At 41.7% G+C, this 26606-nt stretch overlaps 1 protein-coding gene across 1 annotated transcript in view; it reads right to left on the bottom strand.

Annotated features, from left to right (window-relative positions):
* Positions 1–26606, bottom strand: part of LOC122804006 (solute carrier family 15 member 2-like) — a 748008-nt gene that overhangs the window by 481881 nt on the left and 239521 nt on the right. Inside the window, exon 6 of the mRNA XM_044073688.1 lies at positions 25471–25561. Coding sequence (XP_043929623.1) covers positions 25471–25561 — 91 coding nt within the window. The remainder of the gene's footprint in view (positions 1–25470; positions 25562–26606) is intronic.

Genomic DNA, 26606 nt, shown 5'->3' with positions numbered 1-26606 from the left:
AGCCTACTTATATTATTTATTTTACTTTCATATTTCTGTCCTTGGAGAATGCATCTTGAATATTGTGTTTATACCCAGGTTCTGTTTTAAATATCTGCAGCTAATGATTTATGGGTTGTTGGTTAAACATCTTACTCATGGTCAGTGATTTTGTGTTAGAGTTACTTTCCAGCATTATGACTTCCATGTCCATATTCCTTAGAGTAATTCACATTCAGTACTACTTCAATTTTTTTAACATTATTTTAAATGCTTTTGTTAGCCTTATGGCATATTTCAAGTTTCACAGCCTTGGCAAGATTTTTTTCTTTACATAAATATCCAGGCAAGCAATGCCAACACATTACTTCTCCATTATTTTAATAGAAACAAGGTTATGAGATATGTACAATACACATTCAGAAATACATGCATGTCTGAAATTGTATGATACTCTATATGCAAGACATTCCAGGCTTTCAGTCAGCCAAGAGTCTCCATCCCTGCCCTCTTAAAATTCACAGCATGGTAAAAGTTCTTACAAGGGGCCATGAGCTGCGGTTTCACAATCAAGCAATGCACAGGCCTTAAATCTTACTGAAAATAAATTGACTTTTTTGCATTTTTTTCTGGCCACAGCTAATCTAATATAAAGCTTCTCAGTGTATCTTCAGTAAGGCTTTTCACAGAGTTTAAATTCCATAGCCTGCTATCCAGCCCCATAACCATTGGTGACCGACTTAATACCAGGGTCTTGAAAAACATGGAAACTCTCAGACCCTGGGGAGCAGACTTAAGTGTAAGTGTTTACACAGATGAATTTCTGTACTCAACCACTTCACTCAGAAAATTAATTATACTAGACCACAGCTAAGTTAACTGAGGAATGCTCCAGAACATGCAATCAACCACTCTGGCCTCTTTATATAACTGGACATTAAAAATGTAAGCCATGCAAATAACTGAACCATGGGCAACAAAAGTCTATATGGAGTTTATAAGCATCAGACCTGACTCAAACTGTTCACCACAATAAAATCAAGCTAATGCTTTCCACTTCAAAGCATTCTTAAGTAAAATATTCATTCCATATTATATCAAAAATGGTTCTACCTGAAACCACAAAATCTTGGATGCTCGACACTTATAAGATTGAGCACAAATGCGTGAATCATGTAAGCTCAAACCAGCAAAAAGGAAATGTAACGCTGTTTCTTTTTACTGAAATCTGAACTGTGGGGATCATAGCACAGTAGGAATTAGGATATTGATCCCTAACCCACTGTGTTGTGTTCCCAGAGTTGGGATATATAAGTAACAATGGATGTAGGGATACAGAGTACAAGTGTTTTGTATTTTTTTTTTGAGTGTCCCCATATCCCCACCAACAGCCTCCCTTGTGTACAACAGCAACAGTATATATAAACGAAATGAAGAAACCCTTTTATTTTTTTTTAAAAGTCAGAGTAACGATAACCGTACGTGCATCAATAAGGTGGATGTGCCCATCGCTTAGCTACGGTTAATGTAGCTTAAATGGCTGAAGAGGATAACAAGGAAGATATATGCAAATGATGGAGCATAGCAATAGTGTAGTGGGCAGAGCATATGCCTTAGAAGCAGGCATTCCCGGTTCAAGTCCCACTGCAGCACATTCCATTATCCATGGCAAAGCATGCTATGATCAATATTCATGTTGCAAAACCCACAAAATAGTATATTTTTATGAACTGGAGTACTGCAGTAAATGCACATGTGAGGTGTAAGTGTCATAATGAATAAGGCACTAGTAAGCAGGTTTACGCAAAAATAAGCAGTAGTAAGCATATTTAAGCACTAGTAAGCGGGTTTAAGCCCGTTTGCTCAGCGGTAAGCAATGCCTACACTGGCTAAGCAATACCAAAGCTAACCTTCTGTAAGGAGATGTAACAACAGGTTAGCAGTGCTTACTGTCACGCAAACCCACGCACACCCACTTATAAATGCTCAAAAGTGCCTTAATCATTCTATATTCAATGGCCGTTGTTCTGGCTATCAGCAAAATAAACAAACATGCAGGTCTCGAACACAGGTCCCTATACACCATAGTCACAGTAGTTAACCACCAAACCATCACAAAAGTACAGAAGAATGAGGTATCAGCAAACAAGTCCTCACCATAGTAAAACCAAACGGAACCTGTGAAAGGAATCAGTATACAGTCATATGTTCCATAACCAACTACATAACATAAATATGTGAACTGGAGTACAGCAGTAAGCCTAGAAGTGAGGTGTAATTGTAATAAAGTGTTGAAGTCCCCAATAAAACAGAAGGACCCCATACAGTGTACGTTCACATTAATCATGGATACCAAGCAGATATATCAGATGCAATGAATAAGAAATCAATGCCCAAAAGGAAATATAATGCAACGTCTAATGTAAGCAACACTAAGCATTGCACAGGCCAGCTTAGGAGGTGTAAGCAATGTGTAGACCAGCTAACTCATTGTGCCCAGTGGTATACCCCTTTAAACAATGCCAACCCTAGGTAAGCAGGTTTGCCCATAGCTTAGCCTTTTCAAAACCGGCCAATCACAGAAAAGTGTGGGAAATTGGCCCTACTTAAACCCAAGAGGTGGGAACACATCTCATAACTGGTTGTAGCTTCCCCTTGCAGACACTATGGCAGTAATGAGAGAAGGTGTGCACTTCCGGGCGCAGCACTGGTGAATCCAGGAGTCCAAGGTCATGGCAGGACTCCTAGTTAAAGACCATGCTCAGAGACTGCTGCAGAGCCAGTACCAGGGTTCCCAATATAAGGCAGAGGCCTGGGACCGTCTCACCCGTGACCTAACCAGTGCCACTGACATACCCCGAACTAGTGAGCAGGTCAGGGACCACTATGCCGACCTGAAGCGGCGGAAGGTGGACCTCTTGGAGGAGTGGCTCCAAGAGGCTAGAGCATCAGGGGATGTTCCAGACGTGTGTAAGTATCACCCCAGTATGTGTGTCATAATTGCCAGCTCAGGTATATCATGGATAGGTATGGCTAAATATTCCTCTTATGTCCCCCACAGCTGCAATGGAACGGGCCATGAACCAGGAGGCCCACATCAATCGCCTGGCGAGTTGTGACATGAGGCAAGTCAGTAATACTCATGCATTTACTGTCATAGGAAATAAAAATAAAAGTAGTAGTACATTAATAGCTTGTATAAATCTTGTATTGATCAAGGCAAGTACTGCATACAGTAGAGAATATGGCAGTAAGAGTCTCATAATGGTTGTAAGTCAATAAAAGTGTAATAGCCTGACAAAACAGGTCAAACTGCTGGATTGCATGTGTATATCCTGGTATCATATGGTAATGTAGATATGCAATCATGTAATAGTACTGTAGTATTAAGCACTGTTACCCACACTGTGCATTATAAAGTGAATGAGTAGGAATGCCTGTATATGACAGGTGTAATCCCCAGAGGCCATTTAGTACAACTGAGAGACACATAGACAGTAAACAGGGAAAATGCAGGCAACATAAACCGAATAGCACATGCAACTGAGATTTAAACTGTTGTTACTTTAGCATACACAGCCACAATTCGAATCCTGCCAGTGGTAGTAATCTGCATACAGAATCATACCCCACAACTGTACAGATATGTCCAGAATGTCTAGTAAAGTGGCCCATGTCTGTTGCCTATCAACCTGTCCCCCAGGGAAATTAGTGGGATGATCCCAGACGTATAGGCAGCAAACAGGAAATACAACTGATTGACACACAGCTATGAGAACAAAGTTGGCACACTAGCAACTCCTCAATACCTTATGTGACTAAAAAGCCACGTATGTCCCATTTATACCACAACTTGTCAAGCTGTGGTCAGAGTGTGTACAGTAACAGAGTGAGATGCATATGCATAATAGTAACATGGAATCCGGTACTGTGTGTGGGAACATTCAGGTAGTGCTAATAACCAGTCCTCCCACAGGTCTGTCAGATACCAACATTGTGCCCAGAAATACAAGAGTGATATGCAGTTGCTCTGAATAATGAGGTATTACACATCACTGTCACCCACACTGTCCAACAACACATAACTGTCTAGGAAATCCGTATATCAGTGTTGTAATACAAGGGCAGAATGCAAAAGCAGAGGGGATTAATATAGCAATAACCCATGCCTGGGTGTGGGTAATGCGGGATTTAACCACGGTTGGCGTGGTTTGGTCCCAAGGGCGAAGCCTGAGGGACCAAACAAAGACAACCGTGGTTAAATCCCGCATTACCCACACCCAGAAGTGGGTTATTGCTATTATACTACGACATTATTTAAGAAAAGAAACAATTACTTTTCTTAAATAATGACATTGTATAATGCCTCTTTGCTGCCCTTCCGCAGCTGTGGCCAAAAGCAACGGAGAAAGCAAGATCTCCATTGCTTTTTTACTGTTTTGCTATGTTAAATGGGTTTAACATAGCGAGACAGCTTTAAAATAAGCAATGGAGATGTCTGTTGCTTATTTTAAAGCTGTCTCGTTATGTTAAACCCATTTAACATAGTGAAACAGTAAAAAACAACGGAGATCTTGCTTTCTCCGTTGCTTTTTTTTTTTAAACCTGTCTCGCTATGTTAAATGGGTTTAACATAGTGAGACAGCTTTAAAATAAGCAACGGCCATATCCCAACACCCCTCCCCATCAAGTTGTTTACCCCCCACATGTGTCATATACCGCCCCTGTATATGTCTTGTTTGTCTTGTCTGTTAACCTACCCAACATAACTCCCCAAATATACCTACTTCCCCTCCCCAACATCCCACTCTCACCTGATAAAAAGGCCAATCTGTTCCCACAAAAAAATCTCGCCCCATACATAGCTGTCCATTTCACACATGTGTCCACTGGACACATGTAATCTGGTCTAATTGGCATCACAACTTATTATTGTTGTCCTCACACCTCTCCCAGGGATTTGAGTGTCCAAATCTACCTCCAAATTCAGTGTATATGCCCAGCTGTTGCTGTAGAAGAAATGGGCAGCTATGGACCTTCCCTAAACCCTTCCTGCACATCCTTAGCTATTTTTCCCTACTGGCTTTCCATCTTTATGCCCCTTTTTCACCACTTTCCTATCAAACCTTTTTTCTTTTCTTTTAAAGAAATTAGTGTGGGGGTAAGCGGGAGTAAGCACTTTTAAGCAGCAGTAAGCAGGTTTAAGCCTGCTTGCATGGGGGTAAGCAATGCCTACAAAGGATAAGCAATTTAGAAGCTGAGTATATGAAACTGTACCCGGAAGTTACCAGTGCTTAACTCAGCGCAAACCCATGCAAAGCCACTTACAACTGCTTTAAAGTGCCTTAATCACTCTGTATCCAATAGCCCATGTTTTGCACAGCAACAAAATAAACAGCCTCTGCAACACTTGAACCCAGGACCCTGCACACCATAGAGAAAGTGATTTGCCACTAAGCCATGCCGGATATACATAGCCCTGATGTTTTCAAAAACATATCATCCAGCCCAGTCATTAAACAGTACAGAGAATGTATTCCAACATTTAGATATATGTGTGTGTGTGTGTAAATATATTAATATCTAAACAGATACAACATATCTATATATATATATATATATATATATATATATATATATATATATATATATATATATATATATATATATATATATATATACACACATATATATATTTAATATATACATATACATAAATATATATGAATATATATATATATATATATATATATATATATATATATATATATACATGCAAATGGCTACATCAATACACATATATGTCTACACCTATATGTCTACATATAGACAGCAAGTTACATATATGTAAGCAGATATTAATCTATATAGGTATATGTAGGTATATACAGACATAGTTATATAGAGGCCCTTCTCAGTATGGAGAACATCGATGTCTGTGCTGTAACTGAAACCTGGTTCAAGGCTCCTGAGAGCACCCCGGCACTATTAGGTTTTACCTCATATCATGCGTTCCGGCCCCAAAACCCGGACCACACCACAAAAGGAGGGGGTGTATCCATATTTATAAAGGATACTCACACCTCCAGGTTGGTGGCAACGCACGAAGCTTCGGAAACCATCCAGGTGCAACTAACCATAGGCAAAACTGCTCTACAAATTGTAGCATGCTACAGGCCACCCTCTCAAACTCAGGAACCCCACACAGCCTTCCTGAAGACACTGGAGGGTATAAATGTATCTCCAAACACCATCATATTGGGTGACTTCAACTACCCGAATATAGACTGGGAACATTACTCAAGCCCTAACTTTCTAGCCCAACGGTTCCTGGAGTTCATAAATTCAAATGCCATGGAACAGCTAGTCACTGTTCCCACGAGAGGAGAAAAGATACTAGATCTCATTGTCACAAACATGGGGACAAAATGCTCCACACCGGAAGTATATCCCTCATTGGTGAGATCTGATCATAAACTAATCTCACTGGAAATCCACATCCCGCCCCCACCCCAAGCAAAAAAGACCATAGTGAAGAACTTCTCTAAAGCAAACTTCACACTACTCAAGACTGGTGTGGTATCCTTCAAGGCCCCTGAGCCAGAGGAAACCACAACCCAAGCTGCGGAAGCCCTTACAAATGCCTTCTATGAACACCTCCAGGACTGCATGGATCAGGCAATCCCAAATAAAACCAAGACTCTTTCCACAAAGGGCAACGTCCAGTCTGGTGGACCCCAGCCATTAACAAACTTTACAATAAGAGGAGAAAGCTATTACATGATAGAACAAAATCCATAAAAGGAAGTCACCCCTGATCATTATTAGTAAAAAAATACGAGCACTCATAAAATCAACTAAGGCCAATTTTGAGAGAAAAATTGCCAGGGATTCAAAGGACAATCATAAGGCCTTTTTCAGCTATGTTAGGAACCTGGGTGGAAACTCCCAGATATGCTCAGAATTAGTCCAAAATGATACAAAAATCACTGAACCCACAGACATTGCCAACATACTGGCAGACAGGTTCAGTGCAAACTTCATCCCTCTCCCCTAAAGGAGAGATAACTATCCCAGCCGAGTGTAGCCTCCCGGACATCTCAAATGCGCAGGTGAAAGCTGCTCTCTCTAAAGCTAAAAACACAGCATCAATGGGACCGGATGGTGTCCCCGGCTGTGTGCTACACGAGCTAAATGAGGAATTAAACCCGCACATAAGGCAGCTGTTTAATCTCAGCCTTACCACAGGATACGTGCCCAAGGAGTGGCGTACGGCAACTGTGGTCCCACTCCACAAAGGCGGTGCCTCTACGGACCCTGGTAATTACCGCCCCATAAGCTTAACAAGTCTAGTCTGCAAAGCTATGGAGAGGATCATAATGGAGCTCATAAACAAAGATATAGGGGACTTGCAGACATTGGACCCGACCCAGTTTGGCTTTGTCAAGGGAAGATCATGCCTTTTGAACTTGGTTGACTTCTTCGAAACAGTCACCAAGGCCATTGATGAGGGAAGGCAGTCCATACAGCCTACCTTGACCTTGCAAAGGCTTTCGACACAATACCCCACTCGGGTATTGTAGAAAACTTACCAGCTTAAATGTAAACCCATATGTCACAAGATGGGTTGCAAACTGGCTTAAGGACAGAACCCACAGGGTTAGAGTTGCTGGCGCTGTGTCAGACTCCAAGCCAGTCACAAGTGTTGTCCCACAGGGCTCGGTCCTTGGCCACCTATTGTTTGGCATCTACTTCTCAGAAGTACAGGCCAACATGGGAGGACTTTGGCTGACAAAGTTTGCAGACGACTGCAAACTGGGCGCCATAGTGGAAAGTGCATCGGACACGGATATCCTTCAGAAGGGACTCACGGAAACAGATAGCTGGTGCCAGAGCCATGGCCTGAAGTTAAACGCCAAAAATGTATAGTCATACCCTTCGGGAAAAACAAGGTAACCCCAAGCTACCATATAGGTGGCAATCCACTAAGCACAGAAGAGGTTATCAGGGACCTGGGGACCCAGGTTGACAGTGGCCTTTCTTTTGACACTCACATTGCTAAAGTGGTTAGAAAGACCTTCTACATTGCCCACCTGATCATGAAGGATTCACATCCAGATCTAGTGAGGTCATTGTTCCCCTGTACTCTTCACTTATCAGACCAATGATCGAGTACAATGCCCCATTCGGGATGTATCTCACCCGACATCTGCAGCAATTGGAGAGACCCCAAAGTTCCTCACCAAAAGGATAAAGGGACTCCAAAATCTGTCATATGCTGCCAGATTGAAGAAACTCCAGCTCTATTCAGTCGCATACCGTCTGCTCAGAGGTGACATGTGCCTGACATACAAGGCCATGTCCAACCCGGAATTAATGGACATGCTCCACCTCAAAAATCCAAATCCACCAAAACCACTAGAGCAAGCGACTTAAACCTTAGCACGGATATAAATAGGACGTGCTGGAGGGATAGATTTATCACTCAGAGACTCCCTATGCTGTGGAATAAAATCCCGGTCCATGTGAGGCAGAGCACCTCGCTGACTCTGTTCAAGAGAAATCTAGACCTGTGGATGGGAGATCGTAGGTTTACCCCAGGAATCATCTCTGTGTCACTGCTGGACAGAGGCACAACAAACTAATGGGCACAGTATTTTTTCATATAAGGGGTGGCGTAAGCCACAATAATTTGGGCTAGGCTTATAAATGCCTTAGGGCAGATAGCCTAGTATAAACCTATGAACCTATGAACCTATATATAGGTATATATGGACATACATGTGTAGATATCAATGGGAGATTAACTAAAACATATATGTCCACATGTACCGTCAATGGTGTTGAGAGGCCCCAAACAATGAATGTCTTGTACAAATAGGTATACCCACCCCATCACAACCAAACAAGTCCATCCTGCAATTCACTACCAAGTGTTCCATATCCCATAACCAGGGTGCAAGATGTTAACAGTACTACATCCCACCTGTATGAGGTCAGGCTGTTATTGGTAACATATCATGTAATACAGTCAGGCTCACATAGGAAATGTAAAATGTGGAAGCTGTCAACATCCCCAGCATACATATACACAGACACATATATGCAGACACAGATATACATATATATATATATATATATATATATATATAGATAGATATATATAGAGAGAGAGATACATATGACTACACATACACACACACAGATATGTACAGTAAGATACTTATGTAGTAGGTACACACAATATAGAACAGCCACCATGCCTACAGTTAACACCTTAACAACTGGACACTGGATGAGCCACCCATACAAATGACATTCGTTGCCTGCAACATATACCCACAGAGAGGTCATAGGATAAAACACCACACACAGGTTTGCAGAAATGGAAAACCTTCATTTGTGTACTATTACAGATTTATATGCCATGTCATATAGCTGTTCAGGCACTAACATCCATATAAACAGAGTAATGTAACTGTGAAACAGTTATACTAATACAGTAGTCTGGAAAGGTTCGCAACTGTTGCTGTCCAGGCCAAGCCCTTCAAATTGCACAATAGTAAAGACAGACTGAGCCACAGGATACCAAACAATCAACAGTAAGTAATGCAGGTGTATATTTCAACTGCCTCTGTCTACACTCTGTACACAATCACTAGGTGGTAAAGACGTCAGTTGACCAAATGGGATGTAACTGTTACATAACAAGGCATTAACTGGCACCATCACAGGCACACTGACAAACAGAACAGTCTGTATGGCAGGATGCAGTAGACCTGCATTAACTCAAGTTATGTAAGTAATGTCAAGATAGGTGAATTGTATGGTACTGTACATCCAGACACCCTACGGCAGCTCACACCTGATACCCCCACTTTTTGTAACAGCCTAAGTTATTTATGGAGCATCCCCCCCAGACTCAATAATACAGGGCCATATACCACTGTTACATACACCGGCCTCTGGAGTGCATAAGGGCACACATGTATTGTCTAGGTGAAGCCCACACATATATGGCCCCAGCCCCACCGTTTGTGTGGGGGATACAACAGCAGTGGACTGCTGGCAGGAATGGCAGCGTGATATATGTATATGTGCATATGAATCACTATCTGAATATGTGTAGACATATATTGCTCTGTATATGTATATATCTGGGTGTGTATATGTATATCTATGTACATATACATACCCATCTATATATGTCGATATATATATATATATATATATATATATATATATATATATATATATATATATGTGTGTGTGTGTGTGTGTGTGTGTGTGTATATCTATATGGATATCTGGATAATTATATATACATATATTTCTACCATATGTCCTGAACATGGAATGCAGCCTTACCTCAGCCCTTATAGTCCCAATTTTGTAGTGCAAGGGGATGTCAGGTATGTATAGCAGATATATTAGCAGACTATTGCTACTGTAATAGTGATTGTCTTCACATACATGGTGTGTGTTTAAGAGGTCACATCTGCTTTTCACATGTGTGCCTTTGGCTACTGATGGACATCCTAAGGAGATCATAGTACAGTACTGTTGCTAGCATGTAATGCTCCTGTGGACTAAAGAAGAGATATTGGCCAATATATGTGGACATTCTGACACACTCTGGACAGTCCAGAGGTATACACAGAACCCCTTAGTGCAAAACATGTGGACCAAGCCTGACAATGTGGATGTGAACAGCCACGTAGATGGGTAAGACATGTAACAACTGGTATACATTTGCCCCCATAGGTTATGCATTCACACACCCCTGTATGTCCTGACACATACTAACTGCTGGTACAGAGGTCCCATGGCCACATATTACACACTAGATATTGACATACATCTATACAGCATCCCACTCCTCTGTCTGACATACATGACTGTTAAGGGAGGCCCGGCAGCAGTACATCTGGCACGTATCTGGACATGACATCTCACTGGGTAAGTACACTAAGTTGCTAGGCATGAAACAAAGCACTGTGCAGGCTACAGGCAAACTGGCTCAACACTGGCTTACATTTCCTATTGGGAAATGCACATGTACCTGCATATATAGCAGGCTCTAGAGGCATGTCACAGTACAGGTAAGATACACCTGTGTGAAAGTGCATAGCTACATCCAATGTGAACACAGCCACAGCCACATATGGTATGCTAGCATAATATTACAGTATATGGACTATCTGTTCAACACCATCCTCATATCTGCCACTCACAAACCCTACATATACTGGGCCGCTACACAGTGTGGTCCGATGCCTGTCTGTGGTATGGGACATGTGTGTGTATGGCCCTGCAAACATGTAAGCCGATATGGTAACATACAGTGGAGCAGCATGTAACATCAGATAGGACGGGACCAAGAACAATGACATCTACCACAGTCTGTACACAGGCCATGGTACATATTTACAATACACACACTGTTGACATTCACCATAAGTACACAGACCTCAGTACTGTACACACAACCATTGACTGTCCAGGTTATTTCATCAAATATAACCCCTACTGTACATAACATGTGTAGCAGTCTGATATCTCACTGTCTTATCAGATATGATGTTAGTCATTATGGTGTACAGCACATATGCACCTCTTAATGCTTGATATATGTACAAAGGTTAACAGAGGTGTGGCTGGAAGCACATACACAGGGCCAATATTGACATGTTGCTGTGATAACCTCATACATTTACTGTTGTAACAGGCTTTGTTGCAACATATGTCTTATGAGGGATATGAAGTCAGTAACTGTTACAGTTCCACCATCTACAGACTGCATTCCTCATACTACCTTCTGCAGTTCACAGATAGGTGCTCTGTGGGTACCACATGAAACCAAAGGCACTACACACTACCCAGTCTGCAGATGACTGTACAGATGGGGATTCCTCATACACATAGCACTGACATGGCAGGTATTAAAACATGTAGGACAGCCATATCCACACACACCCTGTTAAACTCCACATGCAGTATAGCAGCACTTACAGCCTGTAGTCAGGTCAGGCACATCCTTCTCCTGTGTGTTGCCCTGTTGCCACAGTGTATGTTGTTAGAGGTAAATCCCCAATCCATCTGAGATGCTGTTTGCCAAACAACAGATCGAGTTCATGCTCAGAGTGAAAGGAAAGGCCCGACACCAACATGATGTTCCTAGATATTGGAGTGTGTTTCCATGCAATTGGCTATGGGAATATTACCACAGCTGTTCCACATCCAATCAGCTAGAGGAGGGCTAAAATTTGTGCAGAGGCTATCAGCTGATCATGAGCATCACTTAAAATACACATGCTGCTGCCTAAGCAAAGCAGATGTAGGTCTCCACATCCACCAGAGAGGTAGTGAGAGAGGTAGACAGTGTCAAAGACAAGTCAGGGAGGGTGTGAGAGTAAAACCTATGCATGTTTGTGTCACACACCTACCTGCACAGGGTATCAAACCCCCTGACGACTATGTAGTGCTACTACATTTCCATGCGGTTATTGGATGCGCCACATAGGTTACATGGTGAGGAGCCCTCAGAACATACATGTGATGGTGAGTGACATCTGCAACAGGGATATGGTAGCTATATGGTAGGTGTAGTACAGGTGCCTGTCCGCATGAACAGGTGCCAGTGACAACACAGCCACACTCTCACAGGGATGCACACACATTGACATACTTGGCAGGGCCAGGAATACAACTCTTCACTAGTGAGACTGCCACAACACATTACTGTGTAGGTATCACATGTACCACACGGGTCATACGGAGGCTATATGGGAAAAGAGTATGGGGAGGTGTCTGACAACCAACAACATGCTTAAGTATGCCAGTGGGGGTTGTAGTGAGTGTGAATGTGATCATACGCATCATACAATACACACACACAAACACACAGGGTGCCAGTACTGACATGCATGGATGCATTTCTGCATGAGTGTGTGGTGGTCGACTGTGCCAGACGGCTATATAAGGCTAGATGATGGGTATACCTTGGCATCAGGCCACATGACAATGATCTGCATTGTGGCTCAGGGCTGTAATTTCTGGATTTGCCCACACAGGTGGGTATTGCATCCACCATCCAGTCACCTGGGTGACTATTGCATGTGGCCAATGCTGTGTATCACTTGCCATGTATGTGTTCCTTAGTCCATGACATGGATGGTGTCGGGGATGTGCACACCTCCCACATGCATGTACAGTGACATGTGGAACTGTACCTGTGGTGTCTGGCCCATGTGTACACAGATTATCATCAGCAGATATGCCAGTCTTGGCTTCCTGTGGTAGGAACTGGTAAGAGACAGCAGGTGTACCCTACGGGTCTATATCAGTTCTGCAAAAATCCATTACATCAAATACCAAAAGAATGACACATATTAATTAAACCACAAATACACCAATAGCACTAAACCATGAAATTTAAAACATCGAACGGTCATACTCGGCCAAACACACCACCCGCTACATACTACCTACCCAAACAAAATAAATAAACCACATACAAACACTAACCAAACCCTACTCCTAACCCTAACGTAAAGCACCAAAACCCAACTTCTAACACTACACTAAACCCCACATACACAACTATCTATGCACTATCCTTAACCCCTCCCTAACCCTAAGGTCCGTAACTACCGCACACTTCCCCTATGGAGATATATCCTAACAAATTAAATAATACACATAAATACATTTAACAAAACCTTACTACTAACACTACACTAAACCCCACATACACAACAATCTATGCACTATCCTTAACCCCTCCCTAACCCTAAGGTCTGTAACTACTGCACACTTCCCCTATGGAGCTATACCCTAACAAAATAAATAATACACATAAATACATTTAAAAAAACCCTATTTCTAACACTACACTAAATCTTACATACATTACCTATCTATACACTTACCTTAACCCACACCCTACCCTAAGGTCCATACCTATCGCACACTTACCTTACGGAGCCGTACCGCAGCCGGGCCAACCAAAACACTTCGACATTTCAGATTTCGCTGTTTTGGATGTTCGGTGTTTACGTAATTATCACAATACATGTCGATCATTTCATATTCGCAGAAATGGTGTTTCAGTCGTTTGATAGGGAGCCATACCCTGCACTTACATTGATAGCATGCTAATGGCATTCCCTGGTGTCAGTGGCACCTGTCTATACAGGGCAAGTTTTCAGGCATGGTATGTCCTTTGAGGGTCACATTTAATGGCACCACAGGTGTTGCAGGTGTCCAGTGGGCAACATGGGGAAGGTGCACTGTCTGCATGTACATGCCTATTAGACAGATAGACAGGGTGCCATGCCCTCTGTAGCCCACTGCAATCACTCCATAGTTACTATCAGTGGGCAATATGCAGTGTACTATCAACATATTGGCTGTTGCCTAGGCAAGTGTGTGTGTGTGTGTGTGTGTGTGTGTGTGTGTGTGTGTGTGTGTGTATGAGACATGGGTTGAGAGTGTGCTCTGGGAAATACTGGGGTTGTTAACTGTGTTTGCCTGGCCTTGATGTCACATGTATGGGTATGGATTTGCACCCCAGCCTCTCAGCTATTTCACATCTGTTATCCCTGTATGGTGGATATTGTGAAATAAACTAGGGCCACCATATAAGAAATTTGTAAAACCCAATCTACATTGGGCCCAGTTGCTACACATACACCTGTCATGTCTGGGATTAGACCTCCTACCTTATTACACTACAGCACTACACAGTTATAGTACGCGCCACGGAGATTACTGGAGTACTCCTTCCCAAAAGGTGTATATCACATTGGATGACATCAGCAGGATTGTCAAAGTAGGACATTCAAATTGTAGTGAGTGTGGCTAGGCTAAAATGCATTGCTCCCTACCAAGACAGTAAAACACACACAAAACATCCACAACCAACATGTGTGGGTATAGAACCTCTAACAATGGTTTCTATCACACTACAGCATGGAGCTGATACAGGATGCACCAGAGGGATTACTGGGAGAACTCCTTCCCCAAAGGTGTATTTCACACTGGATGACATCAGCAGGATTGCCAAAGTAGAGCATTTGAACTGTAGTGAGTGTGGCTAGGCTAAAATGCATTACTCCCTACACAGACAGTGAAACACACACAAAACATCCACAACCAAAATGTGTGGGTATAGAACCCCTAGCAGTGGTCTATATCACACTACAGCATGGAGCTGTTATAGGATGCATCATGGGGATTACTGGAGAACTCCTTCCCCAAAGGTGTATGTCACATTGGATGACATCAGCAGGATTGCCAAAGTAGGGCATTCGAATTGTAGTGAGTGTGGTTAGGCTAATATGCATTGCTCCCTACACAGACAGTGAAACACACACAAAACATCCAGAACTACCATGGGTGGGAATAGAACCCTACCAGAGTTCTATATCACACTACAGCAGTATGCGGTTATGGCATGCACTACCGGGATTACTGGGCTACATTCTTCACAGAGGTGTATTTCTAGGTGGATGACATCGGCAGCCTTACCAAAGTAGAGCATTTGAATTGTATGGAGTGTGCTACCCTACAAAGCATTGATCTCTACACAGACAAACACACACAGACACTTGCCAAGTCTGTGATTAGAACTCCTACATAACTAGTTTATCACACTAGAGCAGTATGCAGTTATGGCACGTACTACAGAGATTACTGGGCTACAGCCTTCCCAGAGATGTATTTCTAGGTGGATGACATCTGTAGCCTTACCAAAGTAGAGCATTTCAATTGTAGGGAGTGTGACCACCCTAAAAAGCATTGCTTTCTACACAGACAGAGACAGACAGACACACTCACAAAAATAAGCACACACACAGCTGCCAAGTCTGGGATCAGAACTCCTACCTAACTAGTTTATCACACAACAGCAGTACACAGTTATGGCATGCACTATGGAGATGACTGGGCTACAGCCTCCCCAGAGATGTATTTCTAGGTGGATGACATCAGCAGCCTTACCAAAGTGGAGCATTTCAATTGTAGGGAGTGTGACCACCCTAAAAAGCATTGCTCTCTACACAGACAAACACACACAGGTGCCAAGTGTGGGATTAGAACTCCTACCTAATGAGTTTATCACACTACAGCAGTATGCAGTTATGGCACATGCTGCGGAGATTATTGGGCTACGACCTTCCCAGAGATGTATTTCTAGGTGGATGACATCAGCAGCCTTACCTTAGTAGAGCATTTCAATTGTAGGGAGGGTGACCACCTTAAAAAGCATTGCTCTCTACACAGACAGACACACATACACACACACACACACACACACACACACACAAACACACACACACACACACACACACACACACACACACACACACACACACACACACATACACAGTTGCCATGTAGTTTATCAGACTACAGCTGTACACAGTTATGGGACGTGCCATGGAGATTACTGGGCTACAGGTCTCCCAAAGGTGTATTTCACAGTGGATGACCTCAGCATGCTTGTCATAGTAGGGCTATGGGGAGGGCAGTGTGTGTATGGACCATAACCCATTTATCTAGGGGTTGACATGCAACATGCAGGCTCAAACAGGGTCATATTTCACAGGTACATGTATACAGCTGCTAGATGACTACTTCCTTGTACAGTCATGTTGCACAGCTAGCACGTGCACCACACAGTCTGTAATGCTAACAGATACAGGTGGCTAGTATCTGCAGTGGGTGACATCTGACCCCCATGTGGTTATGACCCTTTGGCTGTGTGCTGGGTGGGACAGGCCTGGATGGCTCCTTGTCACAGTCACCCTCTTTCACACCTATGTATGTCTACCTTTGGCTTATTATAGCATGTTGTCCTTACATCTATGCCTGTATTCCTATCCACTGTGTGTGCAAAGCATGAGTGGTGCATACTGAGGAGTGTCTGCACTAACATCTGCGACTGCCAGATATGTCTGGTCCACTGGTGCTTGCAGACATGGCCTAGTGTGTGTGAGCATGCCCAGTATGTCTTTTCAGTATGTTGTTGACTGACATTGCCATCATTTCTCTAAGTGTGTGAGCATGCCCAGTATGCCCGTCTGTATTGAATGTGTGGATCGAGTCCAGGTAGTTTGTATTGCAGTGCTGACCTTTGTGTTGTACACTTACAGGTAGCATGCTGTCTCTGCAGGGTATCCATCGATCATTTGGCATTGACTGTTACTACATTTCTACATAGGATGGGGGGCACACGTGACTATTTTGATATTTCTACACAGGATTGAGGGGCACACCTGACTGTTACTACATTCCTATATGGGATTGGGGGCACACCTGACTATTTCTACATATCTACACAGACGAGAGGGCACAGCTGACTGTTATTACATTACTCTGTAGGATGGGGGGGCACACCTGACTATTTCTACATTTCAACACAGGATTGGGGGGGCACACCTGACTGTTATTACATTACTAAGTAGGATGGGGGGGGTCACACCTGACACTTGTACACATTTGCTAGGACTGTACTGGTATGTCAGGTACTTAATTTCATTCTGTAGTCTTACCTATCATGCTGACTAGAGACATATCAGTGTACTACTGATCTTAGCTTTTATTTACCTACATATTAGTTTCAGACTTCCTACCCCTCAGAACTGACGTCCCACTGCCTGATTTGCTGTACTCTGTCTGTGTAGGCCTGGGGGGGGTTACCAATAGGACTCATTCAGAGGCCATAGCACAGCTTTTGTTTGTGTTTGTCTACACTTGTCCTGTTGGCTGTGACTGTTGTTGGGTATGTGAACCCCCCTGACTGGCATGTGTGAGTCACTTACCCTGTTGGTGTCCCAGTATTGAGGGTGGTGCTGCAGGGCTGCCTATGTCAGATGCACATAGTACACTCCCTACACATGGTTGAGCACAGGTAGTGTAATGTGTGGCATCCCTTTTACTGTATGTGAGAGTCAGAGAGATGTGTTATTCCCTGGGTCCCTCCTGTGTCAGTGTATGTGCTATGCATTGCCTCTTTAACAAGGCTAGGGCATACTGGGCACGTCTCCTTCTGCCTACTGGGGTAGGCTCAGGTTGTTCCTCCTCTGAGTCACTCTGTGCCTGTGCAGGCCTTGGCAATGGTGGGGGGCTGTGTGGCCCTGCCCTGTGTGTTCCTGCTGCAGCTGTTTCTGCAGGATCATATTGTGTAGCATGGCACATACAAGGACAATTTGGGTACATGTAGCTGGTGACTACTGCAAGGCTCCACCAGATGTGTCCAGGCACCAGAACCATGACTTGAGCATCCCAAACACATGCTCTACTATAATTCTGGTCTGTGTGTGTGCCTCATTATGGAGTTCTTGTTCAGATGTGTGTGCATTTCTGATGAGTGTCATCAGCCACAGCTCCAGTGCATATCCAGCATCCCCCACTAGGTGACCATCAGAGATGTCTCCATTGGCAAATCTCTAGTAGCGCTACGTCAAATGCCAGATGTGGGAATCATGACAGCTTCCAGGGCAGCCAGCACACACATTCATTATTATGCCCTGGGCATCGCACATGACCTGGCAGTTGATGGAGGGGGAGCCCTTGCAGTTGATGTAGACCCTACCCCTTCACCGGGTGGTGCTTTGATGCATATATGCTTGGGGTCTATAGCACCCACTACCTCAGGGTATTCTGCTATTTGGTGGAAGATATGCATATTGCTGGCCAAAACCTCACTGGTGTTGGGGAAATATACATGCTCACTGACATGTGTGACATGGCATCCGGGAACTGGTGGAGTACCCTGGATGCTGATGCCTGTGAAGTCCCCATCATATCCCCAGCTGGCCTTTGGAAGGTACCTGTAGCTAGTATTCTTAGGCCTACACATACCTTGGTATCCACTGGGATGGGTTCCCCTCTGTTAGTTCTGTGTGTCAGGTGTGGCTGGCACAGCTCAACAATTTGCTGTAGGAGGTCCCTGTCCACCCTATAGCGCTCCACTATCTCCAGCTCATGTAGCCCCTGGTAGGATACCCTGGGTCTGTACACTCTTCTCCGTCTCCTCACTGTGGTAGGTCGACAGCATTCACATCCTCACCACCCTCAGCCTCTTCCACAAGTTATTGTATGATAGCTATTGCAGCCCCTATCATTTTGCTGTTGTGAGTGTTAAAAGTTCCCTGCTTGTTTACACCGGTGGTGTAGAGTGTGAGAAAAACCAGATGGGGAGGTGTTTGCATAGTTTATAGTAGTGTTCTGGGCTGGGCTGGTCTGCTGCCTTTGTAATTGGCTGATTCTGATACATTTCACCTCCAGCTAAAGTAGTTCTCCTTGATTACCTTCCTACTGCTGTTTTCCCTTCTCATTGCCTTCTGGTTTAAGCCCAGGGGCGCGCTGCACAGAGTGCTCAAATGTGCATAGTGCTGCTATTTCTTGGCTTAACTTAATTTTTCTTCCTTTAAAACCCGGAGCGTGGTGCGCACACCCGCTTAGGCAATGTAAAGAGTGCTAGACAGGTTTAGACACACCCCCTAACTTAGCTATGCTAAGCTAGGAGCAAACCTGAGCCACAGGGCTCCAATCCACTTACAGTATGCCTGACACTCCCCCCATGATGTCACTGAACTCCTAGGCTTGCACCAAGCTATTTCTACTCTTACACTGTTGGGACCTGACTAACATGCTGAGGAAAACTGGGATTCACTATCATTTCCCTCATTTGCATAGGATTGCCTGCTAATGCATAGTTAAATGTCTCACACTGAGCCTCCCCCCTTAGCAACCACTACTCACTGGCCATGTTGTCTTTTGCCTGCCATTGATTTGCATGGCAGAATACTGATTTTAGTTAGAATGCTTAATTTAGGTTTCTTTTGTTATTTTCCCCCCGATCCCATTTGCACGCTGCTAAACAGCCGAGATTGGCTAAAAAAAATAAAATTTGATTTTTTTTCCCTGTTTGCAATGCCAATGGCCTTATAGTTGGCCATTGGCATGTTTACTAACTGATATGCAGCCTTTATTTGGAGCTCTAGTCCTGCATGGCCGGTTGCAAGCATCCTGAATCACAAAATCACCTCATTTGCATGGATTTCTCCTGCAAAAGGGAAGATTTGCATACAGGGGCTTAGTCTGTGCAGGACTAGTGCAGGGGTGCTCATGCATGCCCCTGCAGACTGTTCCTGGATTGCACAGCAGACATATTGCCTGCTAGAGCTCCTGTCCGATCTTGCATGCTTTGCAAGGTATAGAGAATCCGGGGGGGTTGAAAAACAAAATGACAAAAGTCTTTACACACAGGTATAGGTGAGATGCTGGCAGCAGTCCAAAACTAGATACCTGCATGTATGTTCATGATAGCAGAAGCCCAGAAATATGCCCACAACCTCAAAACTGAACAGCCCTGTATAACCCCATAGATGTAGCAGTGCCTTCATATATATACATAATATATATATATATATATATATATATATATATATATATATATATATATATATATATATATATATATCTATATATATATATACACAAGTAACTGACACAGCATAGATACAGCTCCCCTATAGCCCACCTAGCCCACTTAGCTTGTTCTAATATCTGTTAGAGGAAATAGCCTTTATCAAAACACTACACTGAATTACTGAAAAAAAGTTTCGCACTACAGTTTGAAAATCAGTATCCATTTAACATAGCGAAACAGTAAAAAGCAACGGAGATCTTGCTTTCTCCATTGCTTTTGGCCACAGCTCTGATGTACTGCGTAGGCATGCGCAGTACATCAGAACTGCCGCGGATACCAGACAGCTGCGGAAGGGCAGCAAAGAGGCATTATACAATGCCATTATTTAAAAAAAGTAATTATTTCTTTTCTTAAATAATGTCATAGTATAATAGCAATAACCCACTTCTGGGTGTGGGTAATGTGGGATTTACCCACGGTTGTCTTTGTTTGGTCCCGAGGGCGAAGGGTAAATCCCACATTATCCACACCCAGGTGTGGGTTATTGCTATATTAAATAACAGCAGATAAAAATTAAAGTGACTCAGAAAATTTCCCATTAACGCTAACAGCTAACACTTAAACAATAATATCCATTAGTTACACTTCTTTATAAATAGTATTATTTAAAATAACACAGAATAATTATAATACAGTTCCTTGGAAACCCACTTATTACACTTTGCTCTCCTCCTTTCAAATAATGTCTAATGGTACATGCGTTATAACTGCCATTAACCTGTCAAAACATCAAATTCATGTGTCAGAGTCTAAAACTGCATGTATATGTCTGAATCCGCATCGGATCCCAGCATAACTCTCAACCTCTTACAGCAAGAAATCTGGATAAAGCCATAAGTAAAATTGAGACAAAGGCACAAAAATAGGGACAATTTTTAAATATTGCTTTTACAAACTTAGAAAGTTGATATAATAACAGGTTTTACATTAGTATAAATTTTTTGAAGTCTATGAAGTCTGAAACTCAAATATCTGTCTTTATTTTCTGACTTCAGTCTTTAATGAGCTACCACTAATTTGCCACAATTTTAAGAAAATTGGACCAAAAATATGAGGCAAAAATCTGGACATTCTGCGATAAACTGTACAGTTTAGAGGTGTGGATCCCCGTGCTTCACAATCTAACAGGCACACAGATTAAAAAGTGATATACAGACTATCACATGATTTCCCCGTATATACTGCACAAGCAAACATGTATCATTAAGGCTTAGTATTTTCTATAACAAACAAGAAAGTAGGGGCAGACTTTTTAAATTTATAATACGAGGTTTCATACGATATTGAGACCATACTATTCCCATTTCAAATGGTTCATAAGCCAACAAACTGAGGGAAGTGGTCCGAACCATTTACATCACTACAAATAAGGTTTCAAATAGCCCTTTTCATTAATTGTAATAAAAATATATCTGCCATCCTTTTTACATCATTGCATTAATATTATTAGACAGATCATATACAAACATTCTTACTCCAGTCACATCACATGGTGCTTTTTGTGGCTGTGCTATTAGAGAGCACTCAAGAGTAAAAGTCAAATTCTTTCATTCAACTCGATGGAATATATGCTGGCTATTGACTAAATCTCTCCTCAAAAATAAGCAGTTGTCAAGTCAACAACAATCATTAAATGTAAAACAAGGTTCCAAAGCTGGCAAGGAAGATATAACTCTTGCCCAAAGTAAGTGAAAGTATCTTATTTCCTTGGTCACTTTAAATGATTGACATAGACCACATATATGAGCAGTATACTCTTAATAAGCCAAATAAGGACATACAAGTTAAAAGCAGAGACATTTTCAATCTAAAAGTGGTTATACAGGGAACAAATAACATCCCATTAGTGAAACTACATTATACCATGACCCCCCATTAATATTCCAAAACGTGCACGCTGATTGGCCAGCATGCACATTGTAAATCGACTTATACTAATGAAAAAGGTCCGGTCGCCCGGACTTTTTCCATTAGTATAAGTCTCTTTTAAAACACTGTCTCGCTATGTTAAAAGAGTTTAACATAGCAAGACAGGTTTAAAAAAAGCAACGGAGATCTCCGTTGCTTTTTTAAAGCTGTCTCGCTATGTTAAACTCCTTTAACATAGCGACACAGTGTGTAAAAGCAACAGAGATCTTGCTTTCTCCGTTGCTTTTTTTAAACCTGTCTCGCTATGTTAAATGGGTTTAACATAGCGAGACAGCTTTAAAATAAGCAACGGAGATCTCCGTTGCTTATTTTAAAGCTGTCTCGCTATGTTAAACCCATTTAACATAGCGAGACAGGTTTAAAAAAAAAAAGCAACGGAGAAAGCAAGATCTCCATTGCTTTTTACTGTTTCGCTATGTTAAATGGGTTTAACATAGCGAGACAGCTTTAAAATAAGCAACGGACATCTCCGTTGCTTATTTTAAAGCTGTCTCGCTATGTTAAACCCATTTAACATAGCGAAACAGCAAAAAGCAATGGAGATCTTGCTTTCTCCGTTGCTTTTGGCCACAGCTCTGATGTACTGCGTAGGCATGCTCAGTACATCAGAACTGCCGCGGATACCAGACAGCTGATGAAGGGCAGCAAAGAGGCATTATACAATGCCATTATTTAAGAAAAGTAATTATCTCTTTTCTTAAATAATGTCATAGTATAATAGCAATAACCCAGTTCTGGGTGTGGGTAATGCAGGATTTACCCACGGTTGTCTTTGTTTGGCCACGCCAACCGTGGGTAAATCCCGCATTACCCACACCCAGGCGTGGGTTATTGCTATAATAATCCATTGGGGGAATCTGGTAAAAAAGTTATGTTAAGAAGCTCAGTGATACTTTAAATATATTAGAACAACTGTTAAAATAAAATTTAACATTTAAACTGCAAGAATGCATCAAAATTTGGAAAGTACTGGGTCCAAATAAATTATAGGGGGTGAACTGTAGCAAGTGGTATGTGGCTTGGTGATTACTGTAGATGATACTTCACAGCAAGTGGCATATTGATCGGATTATTTGCTGTCATGCCTTGCATTCAAGTTCAGAAGCCTTATTGATAGAGGAAAGAAGCTCTGTAATAGCTCTGCAGTCTTGGTATCAGGTGTAGAGAAATACACATCTTCTTAATTTTACATTTCTTCTGCAAATTGCACTAAGGATTGCAACCTATTTGGGGAAAAAAGAGGGTTGGGATGGTGGCCTAATGTTTAAGGTGTTTGCCTTACAAACACAAGATGTAGGGTTTGAGTCTCCCAAGGGATAATTAGCTAGGCTTAAAATTGCTTGCAAGGGCAGTTAGCTTAGTACTAACCTATAACATTTCAACTTCTGATGAACACCAGTGGCATAATTCAATCCTTCAGGATTTGAGCCTGCTCTCCTGGGACCCTGGATTCTCTTACCCTAAGTGTTTTAAAGGGGTACTTGGGGAAGACCACATATTCTTCTTGGCTTCACCAAGGTCCTGTGATCTTCAAGGAGTGGTCTGGCTTTACAGTCGAAAAAAATGAATGATGAATCCTACACAGATGCACACAGCCAGGAATTTATTCATTTATTTTCTTGTTTTTTTTTTTAAACTGGTGGGTGGTCTAATGACCCCTTTTAGCCACAATTAGAGCCAAAACGTAAAAACAGAAGTCATACAAAAGAAGAGAGGAAGCGGACAGCAAGATTTAAATTAAGTATATGAAATATACACATGGAACATATAACATTCAAACACAAATTGCTAAGAATCATGGATTATTTTGGCACTATATGTGCAAATAGAAAAATAATTTTTGTACAGCATGCAACAGTATAACATTTCATAGTCAGAAGCAAATAATGTCTAACACTTCCATAGTAGAACAAGATAACAATGTCTCAGGACTAGAACAAATGTTTTTCTTTTGTTAAACAGTACAATGCTATAGTCTGGTACAAATCCAGAAACAGAAAAAGACATACTTCCCAACTGTCCAGATTTTTGCCTCATATTTTTGGTTTATTCCGAATAAAATTAGTGGTTCTCTGGCAAATCACTGGGAGGATGTGAGGACTGAAGTCACTAAATAATATGAGTTTCAGACTTCATATCCTTCAGAAAAATTAAATCCAAGACAAATCCTGCAATTCTAGCAACCTTCTAAGTTTATAAGAGCAATATTTAAAATCCGTCCCTATTTTTAACCTTTGTCCCACTATTATGTCAAGCTTTGTCCAGATTTCTTGTGCTGAAAGGTTGATAGGTATGGAAGCTGCCAACTTGGAGGATGAGCCAACTTCTCCTGATTTATGATACACTTTCTCATAATATTTGGATCTCAAGAACCTGATGATAAAACACCTTCCAAGGTTAGATTTAAATTTACTGTTAATTTAATGTACTCTATAAGTTACAACTGGCGAGTGCCATTTTAGTAATAAAAATAGTTCATGCACTATGAAAACAATTGGTTCCATTCCTTCTTTCTCTTCAGGAAGACCATGCAACAAAGGTTGCACTACCTGCAATGATCTTCCAGATTTCAAACTTTAATTCCAATATTTAGTTCCATAGCTGGAGTTTTTTTCTGTTTAAATTGTGTGGGCAGTTGTCACAACTATGTGCAAAAGCAATGCCTGCTGTTTTCCAAACACTGGTCAATAACAGACTATGACTGACAAATCTCACTTGCTTCTGTTGAAGTTTTAGTATCTTTTTTTTAACAAGACAGGTGAAAACTTATTGATAAATGTAAACTATCTAAGTCATCTTTAATCATCTTGGTAGTAGCAGTCATTGTTGCCTGATGGCCACATGGGTAGCAACAATTCAGAGTAATTAAAGCAGTTTATATTCTGCCAAATGTTCCTTTGCACTTGAAAAAGTTGTCAGTTGTAATTATCTTTCATTATAGTCAAAGCTCACACCTTTAGTACCAGGCTTAGAAATGGGACTGTAATAGCTTGCATTGTTACACACACAGACATTGAATACTAGAATAACATTAATGACATTCAACTTGCATTATTACTGACCTCTCAATACTGGTGTAACAAATGTAGATATCAGACTTCCTGCATTAATGGCCAAGTAGAACACAGAGAAGAACTTGCTCCTTTCTTGAGCCTGAAACAAAGACAGAAGAGCAGTTTGTGAATAAAAATGTCAGAAAACAGAAATACATGAAAAGTGGTATATTATTTTACAAGGCATATTGTTTTAGATTCCATGATTGCTTGCCAGACCGATGGACTACTGAGGCCTTTACTTTGCTAAAGTCCAACCCTGGATCACTGCCGAACACAATTCATACTGTATTCATAGGCTCTAGCTATATAATGCACAGAGTGTAAATATATTCTGCTACAGACCTACAGCCTTATGTATTATTACCATCAGATACCAATATATATATATATATATATATATATATATATATATATATATATATATATATATATATATATATATATATATATATATATATCACCATCTGTAAAATGGCTCATATTCTGAAGAAATTTTTAAAATCTACTCATAGTGAAACATTTGGTTCAGTACACTACTCCATGATGCAATGACGTTTCACAAATTTATACAATGTTATCTAAACTCATTGTTACTATTACATGAAATATGTAACTTGGTTTTATGAAAAAGGAGCAATTAAGATATTTTGATTGCAGTATTCATAGGAGGAAAACAGACTTTGAGGATTAAAGTTAGTGAATAGGATTAAGATTAATTCCCAGTCATGGAGGCAGCTGAAGTCAGTCTGCAGGATATCATATATCAAACAAATGGGTATGATAAGCAATATCAAGTTCTTTATCCCATAATGCCTACAGTTTAATGACTTCTATGTTGTGACTTTCGGCTTTTCCCGGTTAGGGGTCGCCACAGCGGAACTCCGGTCCGCAAATGATTGGCAGTTGATTTTTACATACCGAGTTGCCAGCCCTGACGCACAACCTTCAACGAAGGTACACCCATTCACGCATGTCCCCACGCAGAAGACGCTCCAACTGAGAATCGAACCAGACAGCGTCTTACTGTGAGGCGACAATGCTACCGTAGCACCACCTTTGCAGAACTCATAGCATGTAACATGATTTGTTGACACGTTTTTCATGCTTTGTCTTTCACAAGTATTGCTGTCACGAGCAGTAGT

Source organism: Protopterus annectens, chromosome 6.part0 (genome assembly GCF_019279795.1).
Source record: "Protopterus annectens isolate FY-2018-M chromosome 6.part0, PAN1.0, whole genome shotgun sequence".
NCBI classification, from domain to species: domain Eukaryota; kingdom Metazoa; phylum Chordata; order Ceratodontiformes; family Protopteridae; genus Protopterus; species Protopterus annectens.
This window is presented reverse-complemented; position numbering and strand designations above follow the sequence as displayed.